Raw genomic sequence first — 20,741 nt, forward strand, 5'->3', positions numbered from 1 at the left:
GGAACACGTAATCGTTGAGGTTTTGGATCGAGTGCTGGCCTATACAATGACTTGCGGGGGCCAGCCGATGATCAAGTCAGTGTTTTTATCCTCCCAGACAAGTCTGGTACCAATTTATCGACCTCGGAGGGATGAAAGGCTTGGTTTGCACTAGGGCGGTTTCGAACCCTCGACCGTGTGGCTACAATGGACCTCTAACCGACTGCGCCACACCCGCCCCAAAAACGGATAATATGCATAGAATTTAGTCCTACATGGTATTCCACAGAATCGTTTTTTATTGTTTTTTTTTTTGAGGAACAGAACCACAGTGCGGTGAGGCACAAGGTGGAAAAAGTGTCTAGCGTTAATCAATCGTTTAGGATTGAGACGCCACCACTTCAATTCAGAATCGTTTGAGGTTTACGAATGGGTGTCTGGCCTATGAAAAAAACGTGCAGGCCTATGAGTCAAATCAATGTTTTCATCCTCCCAGACAAGTCTAGTACTGATTTGTCGGCTCCGGGGGAATGTAAGGCTTGGTTAACACTAGGGCAGATTCGAACCTCCGATCGATCGTGCAGTCACAGCAGAACCTCCAACCCACTGCGCTACACCCGCGAAGCATATCCATCTTATAATGGAACACTACGTAAGACTAATTTCAACGTATATGGCATCCTTTCTTATCGTTTCAAAGGATTATCGAAGCATTGATCCAGAGCGGTGTGGAACTTGACGGAACAAACGCAGGGTTATTCCCGTCAATCTTCATCTAGACCTTCAAAAACGACGAAAAAGCAAAGAAATTTCTGGTTCATAAAGGTTTTCATCCAAAAACCTCTCGGAAGCCCACTAATAGGAAATAAACACAGAAATTTAGATGCTATGAAGAGAATGAGCGAATATTGCGCACGTAGTTTGTAAAAACGACAATAATTCCGAAGATGTCACCGTCCTTTTTTTCCAAATTTTTCAAACGATGATTATTTGAAAAAGAAAAAAGTGTCCTAGATAGCTTTCTCCTGGCTACCCATAAATGCTGGTTTTTTTTTGGGTTCAAATTTTGGTATAATTCCAATCAATTTCAATGAATAAACATTAGGCACTGCTTTGTAAACAGCTACTTTTTTAAAACAAAGTCTGCTAGGATTACTGTATGCCTCCTACAAAGTCCGTATTATTGACATAAAAATTGAAATTAAGTAGAAATTGACATGAATTGACAAGTGACAGAAATTTTGTGGTCCCGAGAAAATCCAGAAAATCGATACCTTCGAAGATGTGCATATTTCTCTATCCATGTTTTGTGTGAATTTCATTTTAAACTATTCATCCCAAGAATCCAAAAGAAAATCAATCAATACACATTCATGGCAAACTGACAACTTCGTGACATGAGGCGATTAAAGGTATCAACCCACGAATCTGAGGTGGTGCAGATTTCAGGTGGAGTATTCGTATACGGGATGGGAGACTACGGAGAAGGGGGTGATTCCGTCCATTTCTTCCTAATTGCCGTAAAAAACGGCCCGGAAGATGCGGCGCCGCTCAAGACTGGCGCGCTCCAATCGAACCTCTTGTACAAAATGGTGCGCCAAAACGAATGAAGCCGTATCTTCCGGGCCGTTTTTTACGGCAATTAGGAAGAAATGGACGGAATCACCCCCTCTCCGTAGTCTCCCATCCTGTATACGAATACTCCACCTGAAATCTGCACCACCTCAGATTCGTGGGGTGATGCCTTTAAGAGATTGTGAAGACTGCGCAAGGGACGAGATAATGGGAAAATCCCGTAAATGCGAAAAAAACCCCACAGGGATTGTTGCGTTATGCCGAAAAATATTATTACCCCCTAAAGCGAACATTTTATCAGTCGCACAATGTTTGATTGTTTTTTCTTTGTTTTGTACAAGCGTCTCATATAACCGCCGGATTTTTTTATGACAATGTAAGTGAAATCTGCGAAAAAATAGCGGTTACGATTTCGACGGTGTCGTTTTTTAATGTTTTTTCTAAAGCAATTTAAATAAATTTAAACGTGGATTTTTGATCTGTTTTCGTTCTTCCACAAATAATGCAATTTTTAATTGCATGTGCGAAAAATTAATTTTTTATGGGAAGTCAATCATGGCAAAATTCTCACCGATTCCAACAGTAAAAGGTTGCAAAACTAACAGAAAACTAACAGAAAAAAAGCCGTTTGCAAATTTTCTGAAAATAATCGCAGAATCCTTGTGTTACTGTAAAAGTGCGGATCAGGTGCTCAAGTTTTGAACCGCATTACGACGAATTTACAGGATTGCTCTTCCAAAATTGTAGATTTTAGTTTTTTTTCTCTAATTTAACCGTGAAAAATGGTTTTGTAGCACTTGGAGGTTCTGATGTCAAAACGATTTCATTCAGTGGAAAATTGAACTGAAGTTTAGAGGTTTTCTATTATGTTTACTTCTTAGAAGTGGATTTTGATTTAAAAATTAATTAATTAATTGGGAATTAGTAATAAATAATAATAAACAATGAAAAAGTTAATGACATATATAAATACGTTTGTACACATGAATATACTGTGATGAGTTCTCCTGTGAACTCATCCTAGACGTAGATAATAAAGATTTTTATATTCTTATTCTTTTCTTTCCTTTTTCTTCCTTTTCTTTTTACATTTTTGTTAACAGAAGCAAAGAAATGTTTACTAGTTAATTATATATTTAGCAGTTTCAATTTTATCCTTAAATTCCTCCTCTCCGTTCCTATTTCGTCTCAAATTCGTGGATAATCCCCTTCCCTGTACGTCCCCTGTCAGGGAAGAATTTTTACGCATTCCATTAGTATTTTTCGTACTTCATGCGATTGCGGCATGCCCTTCACATTACTGTGTAAAAGTTTACAAAAGATCCCATTTGAGTTTTTATTTTTCGTTTCTCTCCTCTACGAAAGAGTGCAATCGTCCACTTGCAAATGCTGCTGCATTGCTTGATCTTGTTGGTCGGTTTGAAGTCGACCAGAAGGATTGTCAACGAAAAATCTCTGGATCCACAACAAAAAATGCACGCAGAGATAAATTCGTTCGCGGAAGAAAATTGAGCTCAATGAGACTTCAGTTCAGCTTAAAAATATCTCAAACGATGGTTTTGTATATTTTTATTATTATTATTATTATATTATATAATATTATATATTTATTATTGTTTTACTTATTATCTTATTACTATTATTATAATATATTTATTAGTCCCGAAAGAAGTTAACCACATAATATATATTTAATAATGTTTTAATTTATTTTTAATTTATTTCTAACTTTAATAATATTTCAATCCATATTATCATTTGTTTAATACATGTACTTCGTTGTATTTTATAAAAATAATAAATAGGAAAAAAGAGAAACAACATAAATATAATGTAATGTGGTATAAAATATGAATGTTAGAATATTTTGAAGAAACGTTCCCGCTTCAAGCTTATTTTTTTGCAGTTTGTCTTTGTCTACTGACAGAAAGATGTGGTAAATAAATAAACAAATAAATAAATAAATAAATAAACAAGTAAATATGTAAGTAGATATGTAGTTATCTATGCGATTTGGGTTTGTCATAATCTTTCTAACGAAATTTCATCGGAGAAATTATTTCTATGAATACCCCAACGATCTCAACATGTTTTAGTTTATTTATACTCAAGATCTGTTTATGTTCAGTGTAAAGGTCTGTGTATTTATTTATTTATTTATATATTTATTTGAATATACACATGGTGCAGCAAAAAAAGAAGAAAAATCGTACTCGGTCCGAGTCAGAACAAAAATTCCGCACCTATTTATTTTGCGCCTTAGAAATTGGCGCCTTCCTACCCATGGTGGGGTGGGTGAGTAGGTGGTCCTCTTCGCAGAGGTGAGCGGTCCTCTTACAAGATCTGTTCTCCTATTCCGGAGCTTCCTACCAGTCAATCTGCTGGAGCTTGGACGATCACCTCGACCAGAGGTGGTCACCTCCGGAGAGGTGACCACGTTGGGGACCCTACGCGAATCTGTGAAGGGGAACTCAAACAAGAGGACTCACAACATTTTTAATAGTCCTTAAAGCCAGCAACATATAATGAAACTGTCGTAGTCTCGGGAAATCCTTCAAAAATTATAGAGGTTGAGGTGAAAGCAGGTGGCCCCGCTCCGTCTACCCTAACCGTCCCAAAAAATAGCGTGGGAAACGACGTTTGTGCCTACGAGACACGTGAAAACACTACACTGCTGTGCAAGCACTGCGTCCACAAACGGGCGATTGAAGATCAATTGGGTCTCCTCAACTGCCTATTCATGGGAAACCAACGAGTAGGCCGTTGATAGGAGCGGAGTGTGTACAAGGGAGGCGCGTTCTAACGTGCCTCGTAGGATCAAAAGCGGTTCTCACGCCGTTTTTCAGTATCGTATAGAGGAATTGAGCGCGGCCACGCGTATACTTGTAATCTGAACCCGATTTCTATATTTTCCAACAGATTTTCCACAACTATGTCAATTTCATGATACGCTACCTTTAGAATCCCCACCACAATTTAGACAGACGAGAAAGTTGAGAGCAATCATTTTGAAGCTGAGGAAATCAATAAGAAGAGATTTATATAGAAGTTAAGTGCTAGAAACGGAGGTAGTAGCAGAAGCTTCCAGAAAAAAGGATACAATGACAACAAAATATTAATATTCTATGTTAATGAGTGAGTTTTAGTGATCAAACTAGGCTAAATGGGTTAGAAAGAGGCGAAGAGGAGCCGAACAGTTAGCTGAAAAAAAGAAAACCATAAGAAAAATGTATAAGAAATAGAGAAAAATAGAAGGAGAACTATGTAGGAGGTTTCATTGATGAGAATCCATGTTCCATGTCTTCCATGTCCACGTTTTATGTGAACGAGATCAGAGCGCTGAAAGCTAAAAATGTTAGAAACATGCGGTTAGAAATCGTTATTCAAGCATTGGTGAATGTTAATTTTCCTCAAAATTTTCCTGGATTTTTTTCTTGCTGTGATCAGCTTTAGCAGCATAACCAGGTGAGAGTTCCAACCATTTTTCAGTTTTGTATAGGTGGTTATTAAACATAAGGGGGATTTATTAGTTTTTTTCCCCCGAATACAGGTTACCAACCCTTTCAGTGCCCTGGAGGTCCATAGTTTCGTGGGGCTTGACTCAGTTTCTTTTCTAGGAATTGGACAGCAAAGGACTAGGCTGAAGTTTTACGGTTGTAGCCGCTCGTACCTAATTTTTTTTGGGACGATTACTGTAGTTAGTCCCAAAAAGGTTTTTCTTGACATTCTTCTGAACGACCTGCACTTTTTCGGGCTGCCTTATCCATGCGCATTTTCTTTTAGAATCCAGACTTGAGAGCCGTTCCTCGTAGGGTAGGCCGGATGTGGTGTAGCGCAGTCGGTTCGATGTTTGACTGTGACCGCACTGTCGATAGTTTGAAACCGCCCTAGGGTCAGCCAGAACTTTCATCAGTCCGAGGTTGATAAATTGTTAACATTCATCGTCTAGGCGGATAAAAATACTTGAGACTTGACACATCGGCTCGCACACGCAACTCATTGTAAGGCTGCACTAAGAGTTCATGAACCTCAAACGACGATCATCCAGTGAAAGGCGAACGCTTGCGTGCTCAGGATACGATCAATGTCATGCAGTTTATTAATTTTTCCTCTCTAAAGTGATCCCATCAGGAGAAAATTTGAAACTAAGCTGACCTGAGTGGGTCACAAGCACTTTTCAAATTAAAATTTACATGTTTAGCTAATCCTGGGGGTCAAAAGTAAGGGGTAGAATTAAAAGGACTCCTCCAACCATTATCGTGTTCCGTATAGAACTCAATTGTGAATTCCAGGATGGCATGGGTCAACGTAGAGGCTCGGATGAGCTTATCTCATCAGCTCATCACCTTATTATTAATGTTAGCACTGCCTTCTACATTTTAACTTCTCTTACATTTGATTAATTAATTTTAATTTAATTAAGGTATGATTACGAGGTAGAGAGTCTAATTAGAGGGTCTAATTCTGACTTTAAACCGCATGAATGAAACCTCAGCTCTCAGCTCACCTTACTTCTTACTGTTTCATTTCCTAGACATGGATTATTAACAGAACCAAATGACTATATTTAACTTATCCAACGAAATTTTAATTATCAAATTTAAAGGATATATATTGTGGCCTTTGGGGAAATAATATCGAATAAAATTAAAAAATTTAAAGAAAAATAAATAAATAAAAAGTAATTTAAATAAAATTTTAGTTATTTGTTTTCCTCCACTTCCATTCCGTCAAAAAAGTGACATTCAGATGTGAATAACACCGACTACGGTATATTTTTGATAGAGATTCTTATTTAAAATAATTATTTTTTGCACTCCCCCCGCCCTCATCCACCTCGAACTGACTATAGCGATGTTCTCTGAAGCGTTGCCAAATTTGGTGAAGCCGATCCAGAAAAACACAAGCGGCGCGTGGTCACATGGTCCCCTTACACACACAATTGTTGGTGTCAGTTTGAGAGATGAGCACTCTCCTCCCGTCGTCGACAGACCTCTGGGCGCCGTCCCTCCTCGGCGTCCGCTTTTTATCCGTTGTCAAACACAGAGCGCTCGAGCACTGACGAGTGCTGACTAATGCGTCAAAGCATCAAGTCAATACTACTACTTGGAGTAGTACAGCCATCCATCTGTACGTTCCAGTGGAGGAAAATACTCTGGATTGGATACTATAACCGACTAATCGGTGGTTACATACGTTTTTTTGCGATGAACCGAGAAATTGTTTTATAAACATTGAAACCAACACCTCAGATCAGAAACAATCGCACGGCATGGGTCTTGAGAAGATTTGTGAACGTCTTCGTGCACGTTCTATTACAATCATTAATTATAGGCGCAGAAACGATTACTGCAAAGGGCAAATCCATCAAACTCCTATTTACGTTTGCTCGGTGCCCTCCAAAAAAAAATCTACCAATCTAAATCTTGCGGATAATTTAATCCAGAGATTACGGTTTTGATGAGATCTACTAGAGGACTGTAAGGACCGATTATTGTGTGAAACCGTGTGAAAGTGTACTGTAGTATACGAGTGAGTGATTGATATATCCAAACATCGAAGCTCCCCTCCTTCCTCCTCCTCGTCCTCCTCCTCCACCACCACCACCCGAACACCACCTCGTTCCGTTCTGGTGAGACTATTTCGAGACGACAGCTTAGCTCTTCTCGTTCTCCTCGCGACGAACTTTTGTGTTCTCTTCAGCTCACGAGGGGTCATTGAAGAGGTCAAACCCCGAAGAAGAGTTCCAAAGAATTGTCTGCACACCATAACCAGATAAAAATTTGACGTTTCGCGCTTCCTTAAGTCACGAAACATTTCGTGACTGAGCAGTCAAGGAAGATGTTGTTCGAAGATGCTAAAAAGAGGCTATGAGGACCGGTTCATTCGACCAAAACTGGTTATTGACCCATTTTGTGTGAAGTTGATTTGCCTAGGCGAAAAAAACGTGTGCATTTGCGTACTTCAACCACGCGAAGTATAGACTAGACCCAGCGATCGCCTTCATGGTTATTATACTGTATTACAGTGATAAAATACGGTACATACTGCTATGCATTCATGTCTACTATACCTCAAATCAAAAACTGATGAAAACTTTAAAATAATCACAAAAGTTTCATTAATATCTAAATATTTCCCGTATAAGTCAGTGTGAAAATAACAGAGTATTCTGACGTTGCTTGACTTTTCAAAGTTATCATAAACAGATTTTTTTTTCCAAAAAATAAAATATATCCATCCCATTTTTACAGCCTTCTTTCATGTTTTCCGTTGAACGTTCGATGTTGCTCTCGAAAAAAAAAATCCCCATCATACTTTAATTTATGAGTGGAATTTGAAAAAAAAACGCATTTTTCCTCCGATCGCTCAAATTGCACCGAAATCACAGTTTTAATCTATTTAAATGTTTTAGAAAAATCATAAAGAAATACGGTAACGGAGAAATCGTGTCGGCAACATTTTCACACATATTTACCACTTAAAGATTAAAGAACAAAGCTCCAGAATTGCTCGTGGAAATAAAAAAGAAGCAATATGCGCCGAAATAATGGGGAATTTAACGCATTACAAAACTTTTCGGAATAGCATTAGTGACAGCAGTATTTTTTTCTCACATTTATGAGATTTTTCTCCATTTATTTCCTACAAATGCTACGGTTGCGTATGGATTTAATTTATGGGTTATTCTAACGAATCGTTCAAAATGAATTTTTCTATGAAAGACTCAGAAAATCTGCGTACGTATAATTTTATAACGCATAGAAAATGGGAACACAAGAAAATTCGTACAAATGTTTAGAAGTCTTTTTCTTAAAATTTTGTAAATAAATTTTTTAAATTTTTGTAGATTTCGAGTCGAACCAAAAAAAAATACCGGTGTGTGCATAGGCTTTATGATGTTTCACCAGCACTGAGACCGTTTTTCAAAAAGAGAACTTACACCTCTTCTTTTCTTTTGAAAAAAAAAACGTGAAAATCTTTTAGCCATTTTTTCCCAATTTTTGAAAATTTCTTCGATTCGAAACATGAAAGTTCTATTACCTCTATCTTTTTTGATTAAAAAAGTAGAAATCCTTTATCTATTTTCCTTCAATTTTTTTTTTGAAAATTTCCTAGAATTTGTCAATCTAACTCACGTATTTTATTTCACATTTCTGAAGAGTTAAGATCATTCTTATTGATATAATTTTTGGTGGTGCAGCCGTAAGAATAAATTTCTCATCGCCTACTTTTTCCGAATTTCCAAAATAGGAAAAGATCTTTCCACTCTTTCTTTTCTATTTTTTCCTTCAGTTGGAGAAAATTTGATTTTCCCATTTCTCAAATGGAAAACGAAGACAGGAACGATATTTCGAATTTTTACATCGCAAAAAAAAACAACAAATTTTTCCAACCTCCTTAAAAGAAAACAGAAGGAGGAAGGACAGAATACGAAATTGATTGATCCCTGATAGAGTGGCACAACGTATACACGAGATCGGCGCTTCTTCAAAAGAGTTTTCACTACGAAAATGTGTTCATCGCTAGTAAATTTACATCGAAATTACCTCACATTTCTCAGAGTCTTTAATGAGGTGCCATTCGTACGGAGACGTTCGAGAAAAACACTGCACTCGTTCGTCTGTTTTATCCTCACAGTGGGATCATATCCTTCGGGAAGTCAGTGAGACGAGTCGGCCCGTCGGCCCGTAACATATATCGTAAATCACCTCCGAATAGTGGATGAGTGGCCAACAGTTGGGGATTTTCTTTCGGATGGAAAGAATCGTGCTCTCTTGGAATTAAGCCGGACAATTGGTGCCGGATTGATGTCCGAAAAATGTTATGGGGAAAGTTTTCTCACAAGTCTTGCACCTCTCAAGGTTCATCCCCTAGGACGAATTGTGAGGAGTAGGAACATTACAAATTCCTCATCTTGGATCTCTTAGGATAAATTGACAGAATAGAAAGCGGAAAGACACCATGAATTATTTGTTCGATTTTAGTATAAACTAGATTTAACGAACAAGAAATATTTATATCGAAATTATAGAAAGTTTTGGATATCCAGAATTAGGATTTTCTGTTCTAAATGGCCAGTTAGGGTATTCTGGAGCGGAAAAATCAAGGAAAATGACCATGCTAAAAGCGATGTGGAACGATAGTGAGTTGATCTGAAAACGAAAATTTACATCCACCTGCTGCTCATGGATTTTTTTTTCAGAGGAATCGACTGGTACACATTAGCACAAAACGGTCATATGTCAACGAACAGCGCATAAGCTGAACTGATGGTCGGTCATATGAATAAATTTCTATTTCCATCCACCATAGGAAAAATTTGGTCGAGGATAAGGCTTTACGTCCAGAAATAATCGATTAATTCCTAATTTATCGTGTAAAATTTCAAGTTCCTTACAACTCATTGATTTTTATGAGATCAATTCAGTAGCTCATCCGTCTATGATCAACCTATATAAGAAATGCGCATTCGCCTAGCAGAATCCTTGGAATTTCTGGATTTGTTTTTAAATTTTTCTGAATTATTGAATAGGTGGATTTTTTCGTGTCTGCAAAATTGATCCATTAATCCATTACTGCCTCCTATCTCTTCGATTCTAGAAGTTAATCTAAACACTCTCGCTCTCGCTCTTCCGGGTCTAGAAGCCGTTGACAAACAAACTATAAATTAGTAAACAACAATACGAAATGGACGTTTGTTTTTCCGGGAGACGATTTGTGTGTATGTGGTTGAGTGCTGTTTAGATTATATAGGATAAAAATCTGGATCCTGGACGCGAATCCCAACGAAAGAATAACCGTGGCTGTTAGCGACGCTGAAAAATCGTACTCTGGTCAAACGGAAGAATTTGCACTCTTTAGTAGAGTACTGTAGAATCACTAACAATCCGTTAACGATACTGAAAAATTGTACTCTGGTCGAATTTTTCATTCTTTAGTACAGTATTCGAACACCAGTTACATAAAGAACAGTGCAGAAGATAAAGAATGAGGAGTGATCGTCCTCTACAGTACATCCAACCGCCTAGGGACCCACTCACCCGCTCGACTTTAATTCAGAATCGTTTGAGGTTTAAGAGAGGGTCAGCCGACGTATCAGGTCAAGAGAGGTATTCTCTCAACCAGAACGCTTTGGTAACAATTTATCGCCCCTGGAGGGATGAAATCCTGGTTGGCCGAGGATGCTTTCGAGCCAGTTTCTAAATTTCCTACAGTTAATCGGTACATTTTTATCGTACTCAAAACATCTTTTTCGGAAGAAGTTAAGAATTGCTCAATTCTTCGACTTGAAATATTTCTAAGGTACCAGTTATAAACAGAAATAAACAGATAACTTGTAGTTTTTTAGCCGATGTATCAGGTCAGTCTTATTATCCACCCAGAAGAGTCGGGAGCCAATTTGCTGGGTCCAGAAAGGAAAGAGGATGGTTGGCCTAGCGCGCTTTACCACTTGTTAAATTCCTAGAGCTTAATCAGTTTATTTTATCCGCTTCAGAGCAACTTCTTTTCCAAAAAAGAAAAGTTGAGGACCAACTAAATCTTTGGTCCGAAACATTTCTAAGATTCCAGGAACAAGTGGAACTGATAGGTGGCTTGGAATTTTTCGCTCTTTGAACACACGGCCGTGGCAGCAAAATCAAATACGACACGGAGCTGATGGTGGTGAAGAATCTGCAAAAGTCACGCAGGTCGCCTTGGCGCTGAGCCGACTGAGCACGGGGGGAAATAAGGATTTATATTTTGGTACTTATCTTGGGAAACTTGGAAAACAAATACAATTTGGATCTAAAAAAGAATGAAAACGTATAGTGATTCGAAAAAGAGCGAGTAAACTACTTTTATGGAGCTGAATTTCCAGAAAACTCATTCTTGATTTTAAAAAATCCTCTCCTTCACCCATGATGACAAAAGAAATTTAAGACAGTATGGAATTTTTCGCATTGAAGGATTCATTTGAAAATAAGAAATAAGTTCAAGCTCAACAGAAAAAAATAAATCTAAGAGGAATTTTAACGAAATCCTGGGAAGAGCTTGAGGATCTCAGGTATGTTTCTTTTCTAAACCAAACAATTAAGAAATACCAACCTTCTACTACTAACCAAAATTTCCTCGAAGAGATCCGAATGAAATCCTTAGCGGTCAAGAAGAGTAAACGTGCTGAAGACGATGCTACACCACGACCGACGACGAGAACGCTTGTTGATGCCGAAGGTCAAATAATGCGCGCGCGGACCGAATTGGAATTAAGCGCACACGAAGCTGAGCCTAATTAAACCTCCTCCTAGTCAACATCACAATCGGTTCAGTCCCCGTATCACTAGAGCACCCAACGGGACCCTTGTAGTGGACCTAGTAGCGATTTTTTTCCTCAATGCTGACTCACACTCAAACTCGCTCGTACCCGGATCTTCGGTTGAGTTGTTGAGGAAATGACGGGAATCTGTCGCTCTCAATTTTATTTGTTTATAAGGTGTCCGGCATACGACGCGGACGACTGCGCGGAAGCGGAAATCTTGAATCTTGATTGTCTAGGTACGCCCACCAGTGTCTGTTAAACAGACAAGACAGTCTACAATCCCGATTGAAAAAGTACATTTGGATAAAATTTCGTGCACTCTAACGATTACTGTAGTAACGAACACATAATGGCACCCACCTGTATCGCAGTCCATGGCTGAAGTGCGGGGTCACGCCCTCGCTCGTCGCCTCGGCGATGGCGGTGACCCGCGCGGGTCATCGCGACAGCGGGCGGCGCCGCGCGCTTGTTTGCGTCGAGTTCGCGTCGCAACCGGTCGCGCTCGCCGGCTGAGTCGTTTATAAGCGGCCGGGGACGGACGAGCAGCTGAGTTGCAGTGCTTGTTCTCGCCACTGTCAGCGATCATGTGCGGTATCTGGGCAGTGATCGGTGAGAAGCCGACCGTCTTACATCACGAGCAGTTCATGCGAATTGTTGGACGTGGCCCCGATCTCACCGTAGTCGAACAAGTACAACCTGATGTTTTTCTCGGATTTCATAGGCTCGCAATTGTTACGGTAAGATCCCGTATCCAATCTTAAAAATACTCTTTCATCTTTTCCTTACACATGTGCTCGTATGCAACTACGTAGATCTCTATTTACGCAACTGAAGTGCTCTACTCGGTCTAAAAATGTCTCCTACAGTCAACACAGTTTTTTTTTTTGCTGCATACCTTTATTAATCTTTCTAGATTATTCTATGAGATTATTGGATTTAAAAGCACCTGCTACTGACATTTTGATGATTTCGTTGCCGCCGATTTTTCATCAGAAAAAATTTCTTTTCTAATCTATACGTGAGAAAATCCTATCTTCCGAATTTATGAACTTTCAAAACCTTGCTGGTCCTTTTGTTTTTTTTTTGTTGTGAAAAAATCTCTGGATTTTGGACAATTAGAGGCCACAATAAGAAATTCTAAGATTGATTTTCGCATCTTGTCAGAATCTTAACGAATCTGTAGGAAAGAATGAATTTTTAGAGTAAAATTAACTATTTTTATTTTATTTTTTTTTTATTTTTTAGCAAGATTATTTTTACAGCCAGGCCATACACCGAGTGAACAACCTGTCGTTGGCTGTGGTCTAGCCGTCGTATGTAATGGAGAGATCTATAACCATAAAGTAATCAAAGTAAGTTACTTAAGTTAAGTGATTTATTGCTGTTAACCTTAACGAGTTTAATGCTCATCACTAACCTAATCTTTCAAAAAAACTATCGGTTACATCTCAGTTATCTTTATTTATCCACCTCTTTAAAAAGATTTCTCCTGGGAGAGATAAGAAAATTTCTCAAAAGTCAGAATTCTTGGAATTCATTGTCTCTTGCGCTCCAAGAATTGAACATTTTTTCCTTCTTTATTGGTCGCAGATCCTGTAATCCTTTAACTTTCGTAGCCAGAAGAGTAGATCATTATGATTCTTGTGATTTTCTTCATTATTCATCTCATTCTCGTTTCAAATCTGCGTAAATTCTCACGGAAACTCCATACACTGGTCCCCAATAGATGGTTTTTTTTCTCGGATTTTCAGTTTTCAGTTAATTCCATTTCCTAGGAAATTAAATCCCCTTAAAGCATATAGTTTAGTGTGTTTTATATTCGTGTCCTTTTTTTCGTATCCTTAATAGTATTTCTAATTTCAGATAGCATCAAACGTAGTGTTGAAGAATGACGGAAGTGACTGCGCCGCCATTATTCACGCTTTCATCAATTCAGGTTTACTACAATGGCATTTTCTTGTACATTTACTAATAACATTTACATTCATTACATGAGAATTCACGTACCGGCATCCGATGGAACATTCTAGTAAACAATGTAGATATAAAAATAAAGAAAATAGTTATTTCTACTAATTATCCACAAATAAATGGTAACACATTACTCAATTCAAGAGAAAAAAAATCAAAAATGTCTCTGAGGAATCAGTTGTGGTGGGATTCTTTAAACGTTATTTTTATTTCTGGAAAAAAGAAAGGGACCCTAGCAGCAGTTGGGACCCCCGGAGCTTAGTGTCAAATAAGAAGACTTTTTCCCTAGTGAGAAAAAAAATGCCATGAATGAAAAAAATTTGGAAAATGGGGAAATAGGAAACGCAACAAATTTCACGCACATCACTTTCTACGATAAGCGTTGCGGAAAACTCCGATCTTTGTATTTTTTTCCGCTTCAGTCACAACCGAATCCGAACTTCTCGAAAAAAAAACCAAATTTTTCCATTTGAAATATTTTTTGAAATCCTACCTTGTTTATATCTTTAAATTTCCATCAAGGATCGCATAAGAACTCTTTATTCAATCCAAATAAAAATACTCAAAAACCCTATAAATGATGCGTTTTTTTTTGCTCAATCACTGCCGATTGCTTGAGGGGATTTTTCGTCGCGGATAGGTGAATTTTCTGTGGAGGGACATTAAAATTCAGGAAGAAATTGGAGAAGAATCGTGGAAAATGGAGGGGATATATCTTTAGCTGAAAATGTTTGCATATATCGAGGAAAATTAAGGAAAGAATTTAAAAAAAAAGAAAATCTGGAATAGTACTGGATTTTCTGTATTTCTAATGTATTTTTGTGGAGTTCAAACAAGTATAATTCACATAAAAATTATAATAAAACAGCTATGTAGAAATACTGAAAATTTCATGAAATTCTCTGGTTTTAGATTGAAATCCATCACCAATTCCAGGTTGGAATCTTCGAGAAGCATGCGCTAGCCTTGATGGAGTGTTCGCCTTTGTTATGGCCGACGAGAATAACGTCTATATTGGACGCGATCCACTTGGTGTTCGTCCACTTTTCTACGGATTTTCTGGATCAGGTAACTTTTAGAAAATTGGAGAAACGTCGCATGAAGAACAATTGTTAAATTTATTACGATCATTACGTCAGAAGCCCTGTGGCGAGTCATAGGATCCGTAGAAAACGGCTCAGCTGGGGTTTGTTGTCCTTTCTTCAGCCTGTTTTCGAATAAACAAAAATCGAGTAAACAATGACGTAATGAGCTGCTGAGCGGATCTGATCGGATTGCTTATCTGTGCACGGACCACCCATGCATAACCAGTCAAGCCGGAAGTGGAGAAGCACTGAGCACGGTGGTCTACGTCGCCGCAGAGCCGCATTCTTCTCGGATGATAAGTTGTCCCTGGATTTTAAACGGAAGTGGTTTCTGCGATGGTGCTGAATGTTCTTCAAGAGATTTAGAATGTTCATACTTAAGCAATTTGATAAACAGACGTAATGGTCCTGAAAAAACATCATTTTAATACTTGACATAAAGTGCCACTTCAAAAAAAAACTTCACAAAAAAGAAAAAATAAACTGAAAAACATGGAAGAAGAATTTTTCGTTGTGTTTTTGAAAATTCTAAACTGAAGTGAAACTAAACGGGTCCCTAAAGGCTATCCAGTTTACTCTAAGGCTATTATCCTTAACTATTTCGGGATATTACCGAAATTTATCCGTGGATCCGTAGGGAGAACTGCCTACATATAAGTACATACATATAAATTTCTCAATCCGGAAGAAAAACGATAATTTTCTGGGAAAAACACAAAATTCCATGAAAAGTTTGCTTTTGAAGAAATCGTGAGAAAGTCGAGGAAAACACAGTCAAACGGTCGAGAAAAAAGTGCGCTTGCACTCATCCAAGTACGAAAAATTGTCCTTAGAATGTAAACATTTGAGCAGATATTTGAGACAGTTTGTGTATCTGCAAACGCATTACAACAACAACGTCACGACGCTTCACTAATGGATTCTGTCGTTGTTTATTGTTTATTTTTTTACTTTTTCTTCAGGAGCGCTCGTTGTTGGCTCGGAAGTGAAATGCATTGAGAAGTTATGTGATCGAGTTGATTATTTCCCACCAGGATGTTGTTCCGTAGTTCCAATCAATAACCGTACCAAGTGAGTTCGTAGTTTTTTCTGCCTTTTTTTAGACATTCTAGGAGTCGGGGTCGGAGGGATTTCCAAAGTTAGGGTCTCTCCACCATTGAAAAGCAATAGAGACGTAATTTATAAGTAAACACGCTGAAAAACACGCAATTCATGCCAACACAAATCCGAATCCAGGAATTTAAGACGTTAGAAGCACTCGAAGGTACGAGTTCGCATGACGTCGGCAAAAACTCACCGGCACACCAGACAAATTTGCGTGCTCTCAGAAAATTTTGTTTTAAGGCGAAAAAAAATCTTCTGTTAATGTATTGATAGCCAGTTGAGGTTGAGTTTCGCCGGAATTTTCCTCATTTTTCCGGTACATCATTTTTTTTGCGGACCACCCGAACTGATGGTTCTAAATGTTCCTGATATTTCACAGTTCTGCGCCTATACTTACACCTGTCTTCTCACAAGGAAAGACCCTAATCTCAAATTTTTCTTCGGACGTAAGGTCTAAGCTAAGGAGAGCTAAGGAGAAACCTCACAGACCTCATTCATCCCTTATTTTGTGTTTTTATTTGAATAGACATAATTAATTTCCCTTGTAGGTCCATCGCTGTTCAATCCTACTATAAAATTCCATGCATTGCTGATCGCTTTTTAAGCATATCACATGCTCAGGTAAAATTTCTCTGCGATTTGAATTCTATTCAGGAATAGTTATTCCAACTAGGTTCACTCTCAGCTTTTATAGACTCTAATTCGGGAGGTGCTTGTAAGTTCTGTCGAGAAACGTCTTATGGGCAATAAACAATTCGGATTCATGCTTTCCGGTGGCCTCGATTCATCGTTGATCGCATCGATTGCCACGAAATTGCTGATGAACGTTGGTTTTGTGTTCGTATCCGAAAAAAAGATAGAAATTTCTACAAATATTTTATCATTCTACATTTTCCAGAAACCGATCGCATTCTCTGTTGGATTTGAAGACTCGCCAGATTTGGAGAATGCGAGACGAGTTGCCGAATATCTCGACATACCTCATGAAGTTCTTATCATCACGCCAGAAGAATGTATTGAGATTATTCCAGGTGAGGGAAATTTTCTGGGGAGGAAAAAATTGTTTTTCACTTCTTTTTGAATACAGTACTCCATCACCTGATGGTCTCCTTTTTTTTAAGAAGTCATCTACGCACTGGAAACATTCGATCCGTTTGTGATACGTTGTGGAATTCCTCATTATCTGCTGTGTAGGCATATTGCAAAGACATCTGATGTGAAGGTGCTTCTGTCCGGTGAGTGAATGAATGAGGATGTTTTGCAGAAGAAGATTGGGTGGGGGAAAAAACGAGTTTTTGTGCTTTTCACGCCTGTTTGCCAACAGCTTAGATGATAAGAAAACGACGAAGGTGAATGTTTGCATTTGAATTAGAGTGTGGAAATTATCTGCACACAAACTGCTGGCACAGTATGATACTCAGACGGTGGTGGTGGTGGCGGCGGTGAAGGTGGCGGTGGTGGTGGTAGTGGTGGTGCTGGATAAGCCAGTAAAAGCAAATTGCTCCGAAGATTACATAAGAACACGACGATGCCAGTTTTTTTCCCCCCGTCAAATCCCGTAGCCGAGCGCTTGAGCACTTGAGCGAAAGCACGCTGCTGTGGCTGTGTCTCCTGCTGCTGCTGCTGCTGCTGCTGCTGCTGCTCTATTTTCCTTTCGTTTTTTTTTCTTACCTGAAATTGCAAACGTAAGTACCTAGTCAAATAGAATCGTAGACATGATGGCACGATCGCCGAGTGCTTACGAAAGTGGCTGGGCGTTCAATGGAATGCAGCTGGCGAGAGGGAGACTTCCGTGACAAACACAGCGGCATCAGATCGTACTAACGGCCGGGCAAAGAATCTCAAACGTTTCTCAGGAAGAACATGGATTTTATATTTCATTTTTAAAATTCTACTCACCTAGCGTGGTCTTACAATCTGTAAGACCCTGATGGCCCACTTACTTGTGGAGACTGACCTTCGATAAGGAGGAGGTTGTCAGGAAGTGTCAGGCCATGAATAAAGTTGTACCGAAACCTCGTCGACAAAACAAGAAAACATAAACTGCTAGGAATCCTTCCAAGAAGAGAGGTCTTGAAATACTTGGACAATGTCCAAAAATGACGATGACCCTCTTCCTCTTCAAACCGACCCCAGAAAGGAACGTAAACACTGCGATGGTTTGAGTGGTTTGTCTGTGGACAAAAATGAGGTGCTCATCGTCGGAAAATAAACGCTGTGCGTCCAAAAATAATCTGGACAAAGCTATACGAAATCCTAGCACTTCACTTAGGATTCAAGAATCACGGAACCGAGGAAGGAATTGTAGATGTCCACGGATTCAGAATCGAAAAGAAATTTTACTGTTTTCAGGTGAAGGTGCTGATGAACTTTTCGGTTCGTACGCTTACATGCAACGTGCGCCGAATGCTTTCCATCTACATAAGGAAATCCTACGTCGTTTAACGCTTCTTCATCAATACGACGTTCTTAGATGTGACCGATCGACATCATGTCATGGATTGGAGATTCGTGTTCCCTTCCTGGATAAGAAGTATGCAGATTTTACCTTGATAACTACACCATTTAAGGCAGCATATCACCAAATTAACGATGTTGGAATAATACTACATTGGATTGTATCCAATTCTTTCTATTAATTCTGAAAAAGGCGTGTGAAACAATCCTATGTGACCCTGTCTCCCCAACGATGCAACTTGTTACGCAATAGAACGTAGGGAACCCCGTAGAACTCCGTGAAAGCCTCACAATCAATCTGATATATTGCGACTCAGCAGCAAAGATTGCCACATCCATCCGTGCGATCATGGACGTGTTGCGGACTGTCCTCATTTTAGAGCGCGTACCAAGTTGCATCGTTGGGAGGGCGGGATCTCAGGAGGAAGTTCCATACGCCTTTTTTAAAGTTATAGGAGTAGTTGGTCGCATTAACTAATTAAATTAATGAGCTACACTGCCTCTGGCTATTCGTGGAGAGATCCCAACATCGCTTATTCTTGATATGATGTCTTTAAGGATTATTCAGTAACATGTCGTCCCTTAACCTTTTCGCTCCCCTCATCCTTTCCTCTAAAATTAATTGATGTGTTTTGATTGAGTAAAGTATTTTGATTGAGTATTTTTCCTGGAAAAACCTAGAATTGATCTCCTTTCCAGATTCATTGACCTCGTCGCTCGACTTCCTCCTACGTACAAGCTGATCCCGAGAAAATTGGAAAAATTCTTGCTGCGCAGCGCCTTCGAGGGTTGGCTTCCCGAAGAAGTTCTATGGAGGAGCAAGGAGGGATTCTCTGAAGCTCTAGGTACGGGGCCTAGTTGGTCGCATCCATTTTTCCGTGAAATATTCCATATTTTTCTTGACAGGCAAAACCGATATCGGTGATATCGTTCATCGTTACGCATCCTCCATTATTACGGAGGAGATGTTTGCTGAAAGAGCGGATCGTTTCCCGGATAGAGTTCCAGAAACCCCGGAAGAATATTGGTATCGGCAAATCTTTGAGGACACATTCCATTATGGTAAAGTTGGACCGTTGGTTCATACAAAAGTCTATAGGTTGGTTGGTGAAGATTCAGGGATTCTGAGAGATTCTGGAAAATTTCCTAGCGACAACACATACATCCACGTTTTCAGAACGGCAGCATGGCAAATGGTCGAAAAAGAGGAGAATATCAAAAAATCCCTGGATATTAAACAAGAACTACAAGCAATGATGCGTTTCCGACGACGATCAACCGGCAGCGCAACCCTTTCTGGAGTCGCATAAAATCAAACAAAAAAAAACAAGTAAACAAACAAAAAAACACTAACAGAACTCAGTAGTATACAATTTACTGAGTTACTGTTAACGTTAGTTCAATACAATTTGAACTACTTAATTTTTTTTCTCCTTCTAAAGTATTGCCTTTCAAATGTCATTCCACTGCAGCTATCTCTATTCCGTCCTCTATTTTTTTCTTTTTTTTTCTTCTTTTTTTTTCTAAGTGCTATTAAAAAACAAAAATCACAATCATTCAAACACTACCATATTGAAAACATTTCCAGCTAACATTTGAAGGTAATGATTTTGTTTACTCGACAAAAACAACAACAACAACAACTCCTAATATCTAACGGTTGCTGACGTTCTCTTGCAATAAGAAAGAGACGATAAGAGCAAATCTTCTTTTTTTTTCTTCCTCGTTTTTTTTTCTCTCAAAAATTTTCATATTGTACGGGAACTACAGCAATAATAATAGTGATTGATTTCGAGGAAAGAAAAAAAATTCCGGTGTTGCCTTCTTCTTCTTCTCCTGTTAGTTTCGTGTAGTTTTTCCTTCATTTTCTCCTTTAATATGTAATAATTCTATTGCAAACAAATAAAATACCTGCATGTACATAATGAGTTCATTCATTACGACGATAAATACATTTCTAGTTTTTACAAAAGTAATTTTAGTTAAATTTTCAAATTTGTAGGTACCAAGAAAAGAAGACACGTTATCTGGATTGATTGATTGATTGTTGGTGCTTGTGGTTGTTTCGAAAAGAAAAATGAGTCGGGAAAAATTAAGATGAATCAAAGAAAAGAAGGAAAATGAAAGAAATTAGAAATGAATTAGAAGAACAAGAAAAATGAAAGAATATTCTAGAAAATCTACAATTTTCGATTACAAAAAAAGGGAAATAAGAAAAACAAAACACTCAGAAACGATCCCAAACCCAACAACAGTGGGAACACCTCACC

The 20,741-nt window shown here is 38.6% G+C and overlaps 1 protein-coding gene across 1 annotated transcript; it reads left to right on the forward strand.

The window, feature by feature from the left end:
- Positions 1-12,438: 12,438 nt before the first annotated feature.
- Positions 12,439-19,781, forward strand: RB195_016107 (uncharacterized protein; the record flags this gene model as incomplete). The annotated part of the gene is made up of 13 exons (XM_064207117.1): positions 12,439-12,591; positions 13,117-13,206; positions 13,718-13,790; positions 14,762-14,893; positions 15,873-15,981; positions 16,563-16,635; positions 16,709-16,840; positions 16,913-17,045; positions 17,136-17,249; positions 18,367-18,547; positions 19,171-19,316; positions 19,378-19,570; positions 19,649-19,781. 13 exons carry the CDS (start codon positions 12,439-12,441, stop codon positions 19,779-19,781), a joined length of 1,662 nt encoding a protein of 553 aa, XP_064062998.1.
- Positions 19,782-20,741: the final 960 nt, after the last annotated feature.

This window comes from Necator americanus, chromosome V, assembly GCF_031761385.1.
Source record: "Necator americanus strain Aroian chromosome V, whole genome shotgun sequence".
Taxonomy (NCBI): Eukaryota; Metazoa; Nematoda; class Chromadorea; order Rhabditida; family Ancylostomatidae; genus Necator; species Necator americanus.